This window comes from Diabrotica virgifera, chromosome 10, assembly GCF_917563875.1.
Source record: "Diabrotica virgifera virgifera chromosome 10, PGI_DIABVI_V3a".
NCBI classification, from domain to species: Eukaryota; Metazoa; Arthropoda; class Insecta; order Coleoptera; family Chrysomelidae; genus Diabrotica; species Diabrotica virgifera.
Genome location: NC_065452.1, coordinates 31,361,262 through 31,377,896, shown reverse-complemented (window position 1 = coordinate 31,377,896; position 16,635 = coordinate 31,361,262). Strand labels below are relative to the sequence as shown.

The window sequence follows — 16,635 nt, the reverse complement described above, 5'->3', positions numbered from 1 at the left end:
TATTTTTTAAATCTGCAAGCAACAGCAACCACCCCTGAATTCGTATTTTCTTTCTATTCGATTTTTTTTTTCCACTGTGCGTCACACAGATTAAATTTAGTTGTGAACGATTTGAATAGTTTAAATGAAGTGCGAAACTATTGCAACTATTAAAGATACAACCAATTTCTTCCGTGAATCAGTATTAAGAAGGAATATGATAGCAAATATCCCTAGCCTCTGCGAAACAAGGTGGTTCGAGAAATACAAGGTACTTAGGGTTTTTCGAAAAAAATTCATTGAAATTGTACAAGCCTTGCAAACCCTATTCGTTGAAGGAAATTTGGTCACTAGAAAAACATCTTATCAGTTGCATTATGTGGCATGCAAGTCAGGATTTATCGTCGCTGTCATTGTGATTGCAAAATATTCCGAATACCTAGAGCCTATAGTCAACCGCGTACAATCTGCGCAAACTAATGTTTTAAATGTAGCGGAACATATTCGTCAAATCATGGATATTTTAAAAACACAGACAGAACGCAGAGAATGTAACAAACACTTTATTGAATGAAGCCAATAAGATAGCCGAAGAATGCGGTTTTGAATTATCTACCCCTAGAACTGTAGACAAGCAACAGCATAGAAGCAATCATCCAGCTGATACGCCTAGTAAATACTGAAGGCGATCCATGATTCTTTCGTATTGTCTCTAGAGACACGCTGTCCGAAGAAAATACGCCAGCCTTCGCTCTGAGTCTTCTGCATTCCAAGCATTTTTCAAAAATTGATTTAAATGGCTTTAAATTAGAACAACTGAGACAATCCTTAAACCACTATGAAATAAATGGAATAGATGCAGAGCTAGAAGTATGGGTAGAACATTGGAATAAAAAACGCCTTAATAATGAGTTAGACATCTTCAACACCCTTGAAATTTTTGAACTGGTTCGAGCGTCCACTACTTATTATCCGTTAACAAAAAAATTGCTGGAAATTCTCGTAACATTGCCTTGCACTACGTGTACAGTTGAGAGGTCGTTCAGCAGTCTTCAAAGAATAAAAAAGAAAGAGTTTGTAGAGAAAGTTTTACAAGAATTTACAATTGATCCGCGTAAATTGTTGTTTAAATAATAGTGTTTAGGAACAGACAATTTATCTTGCTTCACAAATCGAAGGCTTATCCAGGAGGAAATAAACTTGTTAAATTTGCATCACGTTTTTGTAAAAATCACTAAAATTTTTTAAAATATTTAATATATATTTAGTTTGCTTCATTTTTGTATGAAGTCATTGAGTTATAATTTTGGCTCCAAAAACGTTATTTTCAAAACTTTTCTTAGGAAACCCCTTCACCCTCACCCTCTCTGAAGACTCTCAATTTACGTCTATATTTATTATTGCTTATCTAACCAATTTTTTTATTTCTCAAATCTGCCCTCCCCTAGTTTTGATCCTGCGGACGCCCATGTTTATAAACATACGAAATGGAAAACATTGACAAAAACAACTAAAAAAGCTTTAATATAAAAAATATTAAAATTTGTTTGAAGAATATTTAAATGACACAACACTTTACATAATTTCAAAACTTTAAAAACCAGAATCTACATCTACAAGTTGTTTAACAAAACAATATTTTAGGTTAAGAATTGGAAGGAGTAAGAACAGAATGTCAAGAAATTCTTCCCAAATATTTTGTGCGCCTGTGCGAACTTAAAATCCGAAACAAAATCCTCGAACGTCGAGAGCGTACCCCGGGCATGTTCAGGATCTTTTTTCTGTACTGCGCGAACACCGAATTAAAAATCCGGAGGGTGTTCAGAGGGAAAGATTTGGACTCCGCGAACGCCCAATTTTGTAATGCGCAGGCGTTCTCCCTCTGGGTATACCCAGGACGTACTGCGCGATCAAAGCTACAGTCGTGGAAATATGAGCAACAGCGCAAGTCAACTGCGCGGAAGCAATCGATATTTTTCGTTCGACCGTTAGTAGTTAGTAGTTGTGTCACTTAAGTCGAGTGAGCTGGAGCTGCCAAGTGCAATTGTTACTCTGACCTAACCTCAACAGTCAACTCTATTTCTATAGATTTGTGGACCTTGTGGTCGGCCAGCATTCTTTCATCGGAATTCATTGTGAGCTTAGTGGTTTTAGAAAATGTTATGACTCTTACACTACCACTGGCTAGGAAACTTCAAGCTGAGTATATGGATGTACTCAATGCAATGACATTGATAGATGCTACCCTCAAGAGCATGCAAGAACAAAGGGCAAACAATGAAGAGTGTTTCAAAAGACTGTTTGAAAAAGCGCAAAACCTGGCCTCTAAAATGGGAACTGAATTAAAAAAACCAAGATTAGTTGGTCTTCAAAGAAACAGACCAAATGTGCAAACTGACACAGTTGAAGACTACTTTCGATTGTCTATTTATCTCCCTTTTTTGGATTTTCTCGTCTGTGAAATGAAAAATAGATTTCCAAAAAATCAATTGGTCCAGATTGGAAAGCTCCAGATGCTTCTACCAGTACTAGGTAAATTTTCAGATCTCTATGAGGACTCTGTTTTAGAAGGGGCTAAACTGTATGAAAATGACCTCCCATGCTATGAAGCTTTGAAAGGAGAGTTGAGTATTTGGAAACACATGTGGAATTCTAGTTCAGAAAGTTTCCCTAAACACCCTGCTGAAGCTATGAAATACTCATCCGATCTGCCCAACATAACAGTGTTGCTCCAGCTTATTTGCACACTACCTGTGACCAGTAGTACTGCTGAACGATCGTTTTCTACTCTCCGCAGATTAAAAACCTACTTAAGGTCTACCATGACGGAGGAACGACTTAATGGGCTGGCAAGTTTGCACATACACCAGGAAATAGCTTCCAGTTTAGATCCAGATGAAGTGTTGAAACTTTTTGCAAGGAAGCACAAGCGGAAGTTGTCTTTTTCATTAAATTGAACATTTAGTAAATGAATTCCTTATTCATTAAACATGTTTTTACTTTACAGTTTTAATTATTTCAGTTGTTCTTTTTATGTATTTCTTGGTTTTAACAACTGTCCAATCCTGTATACATATTTAACTACATTAATACTTAATAGGCCTATGTAAATAGACTTACCTATTAACTAAAACGGTGTTTTTTATTTACTGTACCTATAAACAATTTTCATAACGTTATTTTAGACACTAATTGTATTTCAGTTTTTTTGGTCATATAACTTAATTAGTTTAGTAATTGAAAAAATTAAAGTATCACCTAGGTTTATTTCAACATCGAAAAAAGGATAGTGCATTTAAACTACTCTGTTTTAGGCACTGCTCCAAAGAAACTAAACTTCATAAACCCATTAAAAAACACGAATTTAAGAAAAATGAAGTTGCACTTTTTGAACAAAAATGTGCTAAAAACGTTGTTTTCAGAGGCTTAAATTCCAAAAAAATTTCGAACCCCCCTCTTTCTGGGGGGTAACCCCCCAGACCCCCAATGGTGCCCCCCCCAAACATAAATCCTGGATCCGCCCCTGCTACAAATCACTAGATAAAATAACAACAAATAGAGAATTAAATAAAAAAAGGACTCTTAGAAAGGAAGAAGTAATAGACTGTATATCACTAGGTAAAAGAACAATAAATAGAGCAAAAACACTATGAGAACATGTAGAAAATACATTGGATAAATGGTAGAATAAATATGGAAAGTAATAATAAGAATCATAGATACAAACACCGGAAACATCTAAACCCATTAAAAATTGCTCAAAATACGATGGTCTCTGCAAAAACAAATCGTCCACAGTTTCCACAAAAAGTTTGTATAAAGTGGTTATAGTAGATTTAATAGTAACAACAAATACATACATTTACCTATATTATAGACCGGTATGGTAATGGTATTTAGGATTGTTGCATTTAGCAAAAAGTTGCAATTTTTGAATGAAACCTACAGTCTAGTTGACCTATATTTAAAATACACACAAATAAGAATAAAACAACAATTTAAGTACCTTTGTCTGTTAATAATAGCCCGTGTTTGATCAATATCATTCTGAAAAAACAATCAAGTTAGAACTGTCTCGGAAATGGTAAAAATTGCTCACTTACTTTTTTGCGGTTTGTGTGAAAACCTGACATACGAATAGTATGAATTGATATCCATTGCTCAAACTGACTTCTCACCTGGCACCGGCTTAAACAACTTAAAAAGCGATTTGAGAGCATGATTTTTATGGATGTAATATGTTCTTCCGCGGTCGATATTACAGGCAAACGTTTCGTAACAGAGACATGGGCGCGCAGCGTCGAAGTCTGATCGGACGCGGACGACAATCTGGAGCATGAGATTATTTGGAAAATCGTTCTAACCATGCGTATAGGCGGTGTTGCCATAGTTTCTTAGTTTATACCACAGTATATAGGTTTAAATTCGAATAGCAAAAAAACTGTGGTTTATACCGGGTTTTTTTCGTAGTTATTTATCGTTTGAAGTGCGGGCCAAAGATATTTTCGCGATGAGTGAGTAATCATGATCGATATAAATATTATGTATTATGTCTTTACTTTAAAAATATTTAATTATAAATTTACACAGAAAATAACAACTTTATTTTTTGTATAATAATTTTGGCATTGAAAGCAAACTACACACATAAAAAATGTCTAAAAAAAACCACTATTAATCCACTTTTTTCAATAAAAAGGCAAACAGTTGACAACATAAGCATACTACGAAAATAATAACTATAATTGAAAAAAATAATGATCGGGAAGAAACATGTCTATAACCTTCATAGACCTTAAAGCAGCGTTCGACTCAGTGACCGGAAATTATTGTGGTATACTATTAGAACGAAGCAACGAAGCACTAAAAAGCCCAAAACCTAGGAATTTTGTGCAGTAAGATGAATCGTCATGGAACTTTTTGCATTCGATTAGAGAGAATGTCAGGCAACTTTGTGAACTAAATTCATCTAGGGCAAAAATTTTTGTGCATAAGAAAATGCATTTTAAAAGTGCATCTCGAAGAGGTGAAAATGAAAAATTTAGAACTTGGGAAATATTGACGGAAATGAGTTGAATTTTTATACTCGGGGTTTTGGGGATCGCTGAGTACGAATTTCATATCGGTGATGGTCTCCAAGGTACCTGGTGCCCGTGGAACTCGTTGCCTAGAGTTTTATGTTATAATCATTAAAAATCAGTCAATATCCATTAGTCGGGGGGTTTTTTGGGGTCGCCGGCCACGAATTTAATGTTGGCGATGGCATCCAAGGTAGCTGGTGCCCAGTGTGGAACTCGTCGCCTGGAGTTTTATGTTATAATAATTAAAAATCAGTCAATATCCATTACACGGGTTTTTGAGGTCGCTGACCACGAATTTAATGTCGTCGGTGGTCTCCAAGATACCTGGTGCCTAAAGTGGAACTCGTCGTCAGGAGCTTTTAGTTATAATTATTCAAAATTAGTCAAAAACTATTACCCTAGTGGTTTTGAGGGTCCCTGAGTACGAATTTCATGTCGGCGATGGTGCCCAAGGTATCTGGTGCCAAGGGTTGGAACTCGTTGCCTAGCGTTTTATGTTATAACCATTCAAAATCAGTCAATAACCATTACTCGGGGGGTTTTTGGAGTCGCTCAACACAATTTAATGTTGGCGGTGGTCTCCAAGGTACCTGGTTCCCAGAGTGCAACTCGTCGCCTGGAGTTTTATGTCATAATTATTCAAAATCAGTGAAAAACCATTAATCTGGGGGTTTTGGGGGTCGCTTAGTACGAATTTCATGTCGGCGATGGTCTCTAAGTTACCTGGTGCCCAGGGTGAAACTCGTCGCCTGCAGTTTTATGTTATGTTCATTCAAAATCAGTCAATATCCATTTCTTCGGTGTTTTGGGGGTCGCTAAATATATTTTTCATTAATAATTTTTCTTAAAACACTTTTATATTGTATCCTAAAAAATTACCTATTTAAAAATTATTTTAAAATTTTGTCGCTTTTAAAGCAGTTAAATTTTGACACTAATGACATTTATGAAATTTTGACATAATTGGCATTTCAAGGATAATTAAGTTATATCAGCGATTTTTTGTGTTTTCTGCGGTATTATTTTAATTTTTAGATTTCTAGTCTGCTTTTATATAAATAAAAACAGTGGTTTTTAGAACTCTTTAGCGACGTATTAGTATAATATCATGTTAATGGATTACCGTCGAAGGCCGATATGATCAACCAAAAAAGAAGATGTATATGGTGATTTTTCTATTGACTTTCTTGGGTGTGAATCTGTCTCTTTATTTTACTGCTCCTGGTTTAAAAACAAAGCATAGTATATATGTGAATACCTCCAAGCTACACTTTTATGTAGTTCTGTTCTTTTAAAATTTTTTAATTAATTCTAAAAAAAAACATCTAAAAAGTGATACCGTATTTAAAGCAAAGTAAGTTTTTAATGTTGATGTTTTGAAAAAGTCATATATTTTATACTTATTAGTTTTGTTAATTACAGAATAAATAATAATATTATAATATCAAGCTGTTTAAGATTGGTATTAAAGGAATTGTCATTATCTACAGTCTATAGCTGCGCTGTTTTATAATTTTGGTTTTCGAAATTGCAGAAGAGAGAAATTTGTGTAACATCAAGTAAGTAAATATATTTTTTTATTTTATTTTACTTTTTATTAATTTTTTCATTATATTATACAAATAAATTGATTATGAATACGTGCACTTACATTTAATTTAACACATATTTTTTAGATTATTTTATACCTACCTTGAAGACCATCGCCAACATGAAATTGATGTCCAACGGCCCCTAAAACCTTCATAGTAATGGTTATTGACTCATTTTGTATGATTATACCATAAAACTCCAGGCGACGAGTTCCATCCTGGGCACCAGGTACCTTGGAGACCATCACCGTCATGAAATGCATATTCAACGACCCCCAAAACTCCCCAAGTTATGGTTTTAAATGATTTGTAATAATTATAACATAAAACTCTAGACGACGAGTTCTACTTTGAGCACTAGGTACCTTGGAGACCATCAAACACATGAAATTATTGTTCAGCGACCCCCAAAATCCTCAGAGTAATGGTTATTGACTGATTTTGAATGATTATAACATAAAACTCCAGGCGACGAGTTCCACCCTGGGCACCAGGTATCTTGGAGACCATCGCCAACACTAAATTAGTGGCCGGCGACCCCAAAAACCCCGAGTAATGGATATTGACTGATTTTTAATGATTATATCGTAAAACTCTAGGCGACGAGTTCCACCGTGACATCAGGTACCTTGGAGACCATCTCCGATATGAAATTCGTACTCAGCGATCCAGAAAACCCCCGATTTTAAAAATTCAACTCATTTCCATCAATATTGCCCGAGTTCTAGATTTTTAATTTTCACCTCTTTGAGATGCACTTTTAAAATGCATTTTCTTATGCACAAAATGTTTTGCCCTAGATGAATTTAGTTCACAAAGTTGCCTGACACTCTCTCTAATCGAATGCAAAAAGTTGCATGACGATTCATCTTACTGCACAAAATTCCTAGGTTTAATGCTTCGTTGCTTCGTCTATATGGAGGAGCTGGGAATACCGAGGAACTATTACAGATAATTCAAAGCACGTACAGCAGAGGGTTGGGGAAAGTACAAATGGGAGGTAGCAGATCACTATAATTTAGGATTAACAAGGGGATAAAACAGGGAGATAGCCTAAGCCCACTCCTATTCGTCATAATTATGGATAAATTATTTAAAAATATAAAAAGAAGAACAAACCACTTAAAAACAATAATAGGCTACACGCACCTAACAAAAGTTATGATAAAAGGATTACTGTATGCGAACGACGTCGTTCTCATAGCAGACAACCCGAGAAAGATGCAACAACTAATTAATGTATGGACTGAGAAAATAGAGAAAATGAAATTAGAAATAAACATCAGCAAATGCAAGACGATGAAAATAGGTCAGCAGGAGCAGGAGATTGGAGGCGAAACACGAGTGTTCTGTAAAGGACAAGAATTGGAGAGGGTGACGGACTACGAGTACCTGGGCACGATACAGTCGAACGACGGAAAGCCAGACATAGAAAGGGAAATCAGCCAGGAAACAAAAATATATGTACTATCCGTTGCAAGATAATTCGTATGGAATTCCCCAGATTATTTTGTGCTTGATATAGGCACCGCCTCTTAATCTGAGGAATTACATCCGAATTATCTTGCAACGGATAGTATAATTATATAATACAATCATAGTAACAACTCTTCTATATGCAAGCGAGATGTGGGTTACAAATTAAAGACATGAAAATGCCATAAATGCAGCAGAAATGAAGCAGCTAAGAAAAATAGCTGGAAAGACGAAGATGGACAGGGAAAGGAATGAAAACATCAGAAACGTGCTGAGACAGGAACCAATAGAGAAAAAAACTGAAAAAGAAAACTGAATTGGTTTGAACAACTGGATGAACGAAAACAGACTAGTAAAGAAGGTGACAGATGCCAACAGACAGGGAAAATAAGAAGGGGTAGACCTAGAAAGGGGTGGATGGAACAAATCGAGGAAATCGGGACCAAGAGAGGGAAAACAGAGAAACAGATGAGGGAAATGGCAGGACACTGAAAGGCGTGGAAGTCTGATCGGACGCGGACGACAATCTGGAGCATGAGATTATTTGGAAAAACGTACTAACCATGCGTATAGGCGGTGTTGCCAAAGTTTCTTAGTTTATACCGGATTTTTTTCGTACAGGGATTAATCGTTTGAAATGCGGGCCAACGATATTTTCGCGATGAGGGTAATCATGATCGATATAAATATTATGTATTGTGTCTTTACTTTAAAAATATTTAATTATAAATTTACACAGAAAATAACAACTTTCTTTTTTGTATAATAATTTTGGCATTGAAAGCAAACTAGGTACACATCAAAAATGTTTAAGAAAAACCACTATTACTCCACTATTTTCAATAAAAAGGCAAACAGTTGACAACATAAGCATATTACGAAAATAATAACTAGATATAATAGAAAAAAACAATGATCGAGGAACAAACATGTCTATAACCTTCATAGACCTTAAAGCAGCGTTCGACTCAGTAGACCGGAAAGTATTGTGGAATACTATGGAGGAGCTGGGAATACCGAGGAAACTATTACAGATAATTCAAAGTACGTACAGCAGAGTGTTGGGGAAAGTACAAATGGGAGGTAGCAGATCACTAGAATTTAGGATAAACAAGGGAATAAAACAGGGAGATAGCCTAGACCTACTTCTATTAGTCATAATTATGGATAAATTATGTAAAAATATAAAAAGAAGAACAAACCACTTAAAAACAATAATAGGCTACACGCACCTAACAAAAGTTATGATAAAAGGGTTACTGTATGCCAACGACGTCGTTCTCATAGCAGACAACCCGAGAAAGATGCAACAACTAATTATTAATGTATGGACTGAGAAAATAGAGAAAATGAATTTAGAAATGAACATCAGCAAATGCAAGACGATGAAAATAGGTCAGCAGGAGCAGGAAATTGGAGGCGAAACACGAGTGTTCTGTAAAGGAAAAGAGTTGGAGATGGTGACTGCCTACGAGTGCCTGGGCACGATAATATCGAACGACGGAAAGCTAGACCTAGGAATGGTAAATAAGACAAGAAAGCTATGAGAATATATTATTATGCGATTAATAATACGATACTGGGAAAAGGGAAATCAGCCAGGAAAAAAATACATGTAGATAATACAACCATAGTACCAACTCTTCTATATGCAAGCAAGATATGGGTTACAAATTAAAGACATGAAAGTGCCATAATGCAGTAGAAATGAAGCAGCTGAGAAAAATAGCTGGAAAGACGAAGATGGACAGGGAAAGGACCGAAAACATCAGAAACGTGCTAAGACAGGAACCAACAGAGAAAAAAATTGAAAAAAGAAAACTGAATTGATTTGGACATATAACTAGGATGACCGAGAACAGACTAGTAAAGAAGGTGACAGATGCCAAAAGACAGGGGAAAAGAAGATGGGGCAGACCTAGAAAGGAACAAATCGAGGAAATCGGGACCAAGAGAGGGAAAACAGTGCAACAGATGAAGGAAATGGCAGGAGACCGGAAGGCCTGGAAGAAATGGGTAGAAGATGCATAGATGATAGCAAAGTCCGACGCTCTTATAGGGCATAAGGACAACGATAAGAAGAAGATTTCTGGATGTATTATGTTGTTCTGTGGTCGATATTACAGGCAAACGTTTCGTAACAGAGACATGGGCGAGCAGCGTCGAAGTCTGATCGGACGCGGACGACAATCTGAAGCATGAGATTATTTGGAAAAATGTACTAACCATGCGTTAACGCGGTGTTGCCATAGTTTCTTAGTTTATACCGGGTTTTTTTCCTAGAGGGATTTATCGTTTAAAATGCGGGCCAACGATATTTTCGCGATGAGTGAGTAATCATGATCGATATAGAAAAGTGTATTATATCTTACTTAATTGTAAGTTTACACAGAAAATAGAATTTTTTGTACAAGTAATATATTGATATCCAAAAAATGCAACACTTTGTATGCGGTTATTTATTTGGATGAAAAGTATTTCTTTGTAAGTCTTATCTAAAAATATATATGCGATAAAGTTTTTACCTCGCTATCTTTTCCTTAAATGAAGTTTTTTATTTTCGCAAAAACAAAAAAGATAGGAGAGATTATTTCTGTATAGGTATTTAACTTTATAGGCCAGGGTAATAAGACAAAAATATACCCTATTCGTGACACTTCAGCAGCCAGGGTACTGAAGCGTTTTTTCGACAAGTAATACCTATAGGAACAAATTGTAACTATTTCCTGCGTAGGATCTGGCGGCCATTTTTATTTATAAACAATTAACTGTCAAAAAATGGCATTTTTCCCTTTTTTTTTCAAATCAATGGAAAACAGTGAAACTTATGATTTTTTTAGTACAAATATCTTTAAGATTATGGAAAAAGCTTTAAAATGACATATTACAAAGTTTGATATACTCATTTATTGTTAATATAATTGCGAAAAAAGGTCGGAATTGCAAAAAAAATTATTTTCGCAATAACTGTTGTAAAAATTAGAGTACAGGTTTGAAATTTTTGTCAAATGAGGGTTCTTTGGTGCTTAATATGTGATAAAAATTTCAAAGCGATTCATATAATTGTTTAAATTTTATTCAAATTGTTTTTCCCAGAGAGCATTTTTTTTGCAATAACATAAGTCAGAAAAACATGACGCTAGAACCATTCCACAGGTGTCAAATGAAAGAGCATGAGCTATATTTTCAACTTGGTTTAAAAAAGCGAATAAAAAATGCATTTATTAGTAATAAATAATTATGCAAAAGTATCGTAAATATTTCCTTATAAACTTTTTGGATAACTTTTTCCAAAAAAATTAACTTTTTTGTCCCTCTTTTAAGTGCACAACTACCAAGTAATGTTATTTATATCATAATTGATAAAAAATTGTAATAAATATATATAATTTCTTATATAACAAAATAAAAAGTTTATAAGGAAAGATTTACGATACTTTTGCATAATTATTTATTACTAATAAATGCATTTTTTATTCGCTTTTTTTAAAGTTGAAAATATAGCTCATGCTCTTTCATTTGACACCTGTGGAATGGTTCTAACGTCATGTTTTTCTGACTTATGTTATTGCAAAAAAACTGCTCTCTGGGATAAACAATTTGAATAAAATTTAAACAGTTGAATAAATCGCTTTGAAATTTTTATCACATATTAAGCACCAAAGAACCCTTGTATGACAAAAATTTCAAAGCTGTATACTAATTTTTAACATAGATATTGCGAAATTAATTTTTTTTGCAATTCCGACCTTTTTTCGCAATTATATTAACAATAAATGAGTATATCAAACTTTGTAATACGTCATTTTAAAGCTTTTTCCATAATCTCAAAAATATTTGTACTAAAAATACTATAGGTTTCACTGATTTCCATTTATTTGAAAAAAAGGGAAAAATGCCATTTTTTGACACTTAATTGTTTATAAATAAAAATGGCCGCCAGATCCTACGCAGGAAATAGTTACAATTTGCTCTTATAGGTATTACCTGTCGAAAAAACGCTTCAGTACCCTGGCTGCTCGAGTGTCATGGGAAAAACCTTATTACCCTGGACTATTAGTTTATTTGTAAGTTTTAGTCATTTTTGATTGCTGTTGATTTACCCAAAAAAATTAAAATGTCAAGACTTCGAGGTAGTTGACATTTCGTCATTTTCAACCTCAACCGTCAGAGGCCGGTTTTGGTTTACGGGAATACGGGTTTGTAGACCAGGGCGCATCTGTAAAAATATTAGTAAATTTGGATGTTGAGAGTTGACTCATATTTTTTTGCAGAAATTGCTTGAAAATAACTCATATAATAATATTTGAGTTATCCTCCCACTCAAAAAGGTTCGGAACAGTGTTTAAATAATCAAAATGTCAAAAAATGAAGGAAAAATTCGATTTTTTTCTTGGTTTTTTGATTATAACTTTAAAAGTATTCATTTTCGAGAAAAAGTTGCACCGACATAATTGCGAAAAGTTGCCTAATTAAATTTCCTACAATATAAGATTAACTTAAAATTTTAAAAATTGTCACCCTTGTTGCAAAATAGCAATAATTTCGAAAAAACCATAAAAAACAAGTATTCGCATTTTACGTCTTTCAACCATTTATGCTACACTTAGGACCTTCATATTTCTCCCAGAAAAACTTTATGATATGATAAAACAATACTGTAAATTTCATTAAGATTGGTTTATTACATTTTGCAAAATAAATTTTGCAATCCAGTTTTCGCAAAAAAAAATTCATTTTTTCAAAATGTTGCAGCACTGAAAATAAAGCAGACAGCAAGTTGAATTTTTTTTTACATATAAAAGAATACTGTACCTTTCATTTTCAATTTGCAAAATTGAAATCAGTTAACTACCACGGCGTCAATAATTTTTTTAAATAAACATTATTTTTGGTGCTACGCACATGACAACGGATACGTTCGCTCTGATTTTGCATTCCAATGCCCTTTGATCTTCTTCTTGTGCCACTCCTATCGGAGATTGGAAATCATCAAGGCTACCCTGACTTTGTTTACAGCTGACCTAAAAAGTTCATTAGTGGTGCAGCCAAACCACTCTCTCAAATTCCGCATCCATGACATTCTTCTACGGCCTGGATTCCGTTTTCCTTCTATTTTTCCTTGCATTATATTTTGAAGTAATGCGTATTTATGACCTCTCATCAGGTGACCCAAATACTCGAGTTTTCTTCGTTTTATCGTTAACAAAATTTCTGGGTCTCTTCCTATCCTTCGTATTACTTCAAGATTTATGATTCTTTCAACCCAATTTATCTTCAGCATTCGACGGTAGCACCACATCTCGAAACTTTCAATATTTTGTATGTTGTTCTGTTTGAGAGTCCAGGCCTCTACACCGTATAATAGCGTGTTAAATACGTAGCCTCTTAGCATTCTTAATCGTAGAGGGATGCTTATATCTCTGTTGCAGAAGAATTTTCTCAATGTTGTTCTGAAGCTATTTTCTTGTGGCATTTTTACAATTTTAACTAGGTATTTATAATGGGAAATAAGCCACAATATTATTAAAAAATAATTTTTATTAACGTTTCGATGCCCAAATCGGGTGCCGTTGTCAAAATACAAAATACTACTAACATAAACATTTTTGTTTATGTTAGTAGTATTTTGTATTTTGACAACGGCACCTGATTTGGGCGTCGAAACGTTAATAAAAATCATTTTTTAATAATATTGTGGCTTATTTCCCATTATAAATAGTTAAAAAGAATTTTCTCATCTTTATGAAGGTGGCCCTGGCAATTTCGATACGTCTTTTTATTTCATTGTTTTGGTCTCCAGTTTCGTTTATTAAAGTTCCCAAGTATTTGTAACTTGATACTTTTTCAATTTGAATGCCGTTATACTAATATTATGTGCTGGTTGTGTCATGATTTTACTGAAGACCATATACTTGGTTTTTTTGATATTAATGTTTATGCCATAATTGTTGCAAGCAATATTTATGTTTGTAAGTAATCGTTGTAATTCTTCTACTGTTCTTGCAACTAGTACTAGTACTTTGATAATGATTGATAAATTTTAATTTTTAGTATATTTCGAAATAAATAAATAAATTTGTTTATTGCAAAATAAAAACACATACTCTGTCCTTTGAAATAACACTTTTTTAGCAAAAACTTTCTTTGTTCATATATTTTAACTTAGAAAATAAAAGTGTATTATTTTTAAACATATGCAATTGTTTAAACAATTTTTCACAAACAATAATCAAATTAGTTTGATTTTTGTGGAATTAAAATATGAACATACAACAAAATATAGAGTAAGAAAATAATATATTAGATAAAGATGGGAAAAAATTTTGGTGGACATCAACTTGTGTGAATCGAACACAGCTGTCCTGTGCGTCTGCGTAGCACCAAAAATTAATGTTTATTTAAAAAAATTCCTGACGCCGTGGTAGTAAACCGATTTTAATTTTGCAAATTGAAAATGAAAGGTACAGTATTCATATATTTGTAAAAAAAATTAACTTGCTATCTGCTTTATTTTCAGTCCTGTAACATTTTGAAAAAATGAATTTTTTTTGCGAAAGCTGGATTGCAAAATTTATTTTGCAAATTCTATTAAACCGATCTTAACTAAATTTATAGTATTTTTTTATCATATCATAAAGTTTTTCTGGGTGAAATATGAAGGTCCTAAGTGTAGCAGAAATGGTTGAAAAACGTAAAATGCGAATACTTGTTTTTTAGGTTTTTTCGCAATTATTGCTATTTTGCAACAAGGGTAACAATTATAAAAAATTTTAACCAATCTTATATTGTAGTAAATTTAATTATTCAACTTTTATTTTAGTGGAACTTTTCTCGGAAGTAAATACTTTTAAAGTTATAATCAAAAAACGAAGAAAAAAATCGAATTTTTCCTTCATGTTTTGACATTTTGATTATTTAAACATTGTTCCGGGCCTTTCTGAGTGGGAGGATAACTCAATTATCATTATATGAGTTAATTCCAAGCAATTTCTGTAAAAAAAATAGAGTCACCTCTCAAGGTCCATCTCAAAACAGATCCGCCCTGGACTAGTACGAAAGTGACGATTTTCACAATAAGATATGGTCACCGGCGACTCCTACATATTTTTCAAAATAAACGACATTTCAATATTTTTCAAACTTATTTCACAACAAAATTACTAAATGATTCGATTTCTAATCAGAAATTAGTAATACCTAAGCAAAACTAATAGACAGAATGAATATTTGACATAATATACTTTTTAGGCGGATGGCAAAGGTCCTCATTGAAAACCAAGATAGGCGTTGAATAGTTTATTTTTATTGTTGTTCTGAAGCTGTTTTCTTGTGGCATTTTTGGAATTAATTAGTTTTGATGGGAAATAAGCCACAATTTTACTAAAAAACTGATTTTATTAACGTTTCGACGGCCAAATCGGGTGTCGTTGTCTAAATATTTAAATATTAATATTTTTTGTATTTTGACAACGACACCCGATTTGGGCGTCGAAACGTTTATAATATGTTTTTAATAAAATTGTGGCTTATTTCCCATCAAAACTAATTAGTTTATTTTTATATTACTTACAATCTCTATAAATACTAAATTACTAAATTGATGTTCTGCACACATATTTTTTGCACAGTAAACACAAATATGGCGGACTTTTCTATCCTCAGGTAGGGTCAAAAATCATAAATGTGAACTTTCGTAAAAACACGCATCCGCATCACCCACCAGTTATAGAGTCATGTGAAACACTGCACTGAAGGTAGATGGTAGATGGGTGGACAACATACAGGTTCATCAGAATGACGAACATGTCAAAAAAATTTGTGCGGCGGGGTCACCGGCGACCACACCTTGTGATTCTAGGGTTAAGAGTTTCAACGAGGTGGTCCAATAATGGGGCTTATCGGCGTCGTAAAGGGTCTAGACGTCATAGAATATTTCAAGGCCGTGATCTCTTAGACCGCGCCATCTTAGACTTCTTGCTCTCAGAAATAGACGGAACAGTGTACATCAAATAATAAAGTATTTAGCTGAAGCTACAGAGAGGGTAGTCTCAAGAGAAGAACAGTTAATTAAAGATTACTTGTAATGGAACTGAGAACTTCTCAAGTAGCACCGAACGGGTTTATTAAGTCTTTTAAGGATGCTTTAAAACTATAGAATAAAACTAAAATTTAAACCAATTGGTTTTTAAGTAAACCTTTTAAGGTTGCAATAAAAGCGCTTTCAGCATAAAAGGGCCCACACTGAAAGAGGTCAATAGAACCAAAAATAAAAACCTTTTTAAAACTTTGTTTTCTTAAAGAACTGGTTTTAAAGCTGCTGTGAAGGTGCTTTTAAAACCATGTTAAAAGTCACTTTAAGTGCAGGCAGTTTTATAGCAAACTTAAAAAGGTTTCTTAAATGGAGACTTTTAAAGACCATATTAAATGATTGTTTAAACCCATATACTCCATATCTATAGGCCAACAAATGTTTACATGTGTTATGATAGGTAATATATACGTAT

The 16,635-nt window shown here is 33.7% G+C and overlaps 1 protein-coding gene across 2 annotated transcripts in view; it reads right to left on the bottom strand.

The window, feature by feature from the left end:
- Positions 1-4,382, bottom strand: part of LOC126893188 (glutaminase liver isoform, mitochondrial) — a 112,195-nt gene extending 107,813 nt beyond the window's left edge. For both annotated transcript variants that reach the window (XM_050663142.1, XM_050663143.1), the window contains exons 1-2: positions 4,083-4,382; positions 3,986-4,026 (exon numbers count right to left, since the gene is read on the bottom strand). In XM_050663142.1, the coding sequence (XP_050519099.1) occupies positions 3,986-4,026; positions 4,083-4,367 (326 nt within the window). In that variant the 5' untranslated portion in view covers positions 4,368-4,382. The remainder of the gene's footprint in view (positions 1-3,985; positions 4,027-4,082) is intronic.
- Between the last annotated feature and the right edge of the window lie 12,253 nt (positions 4,383-16,635).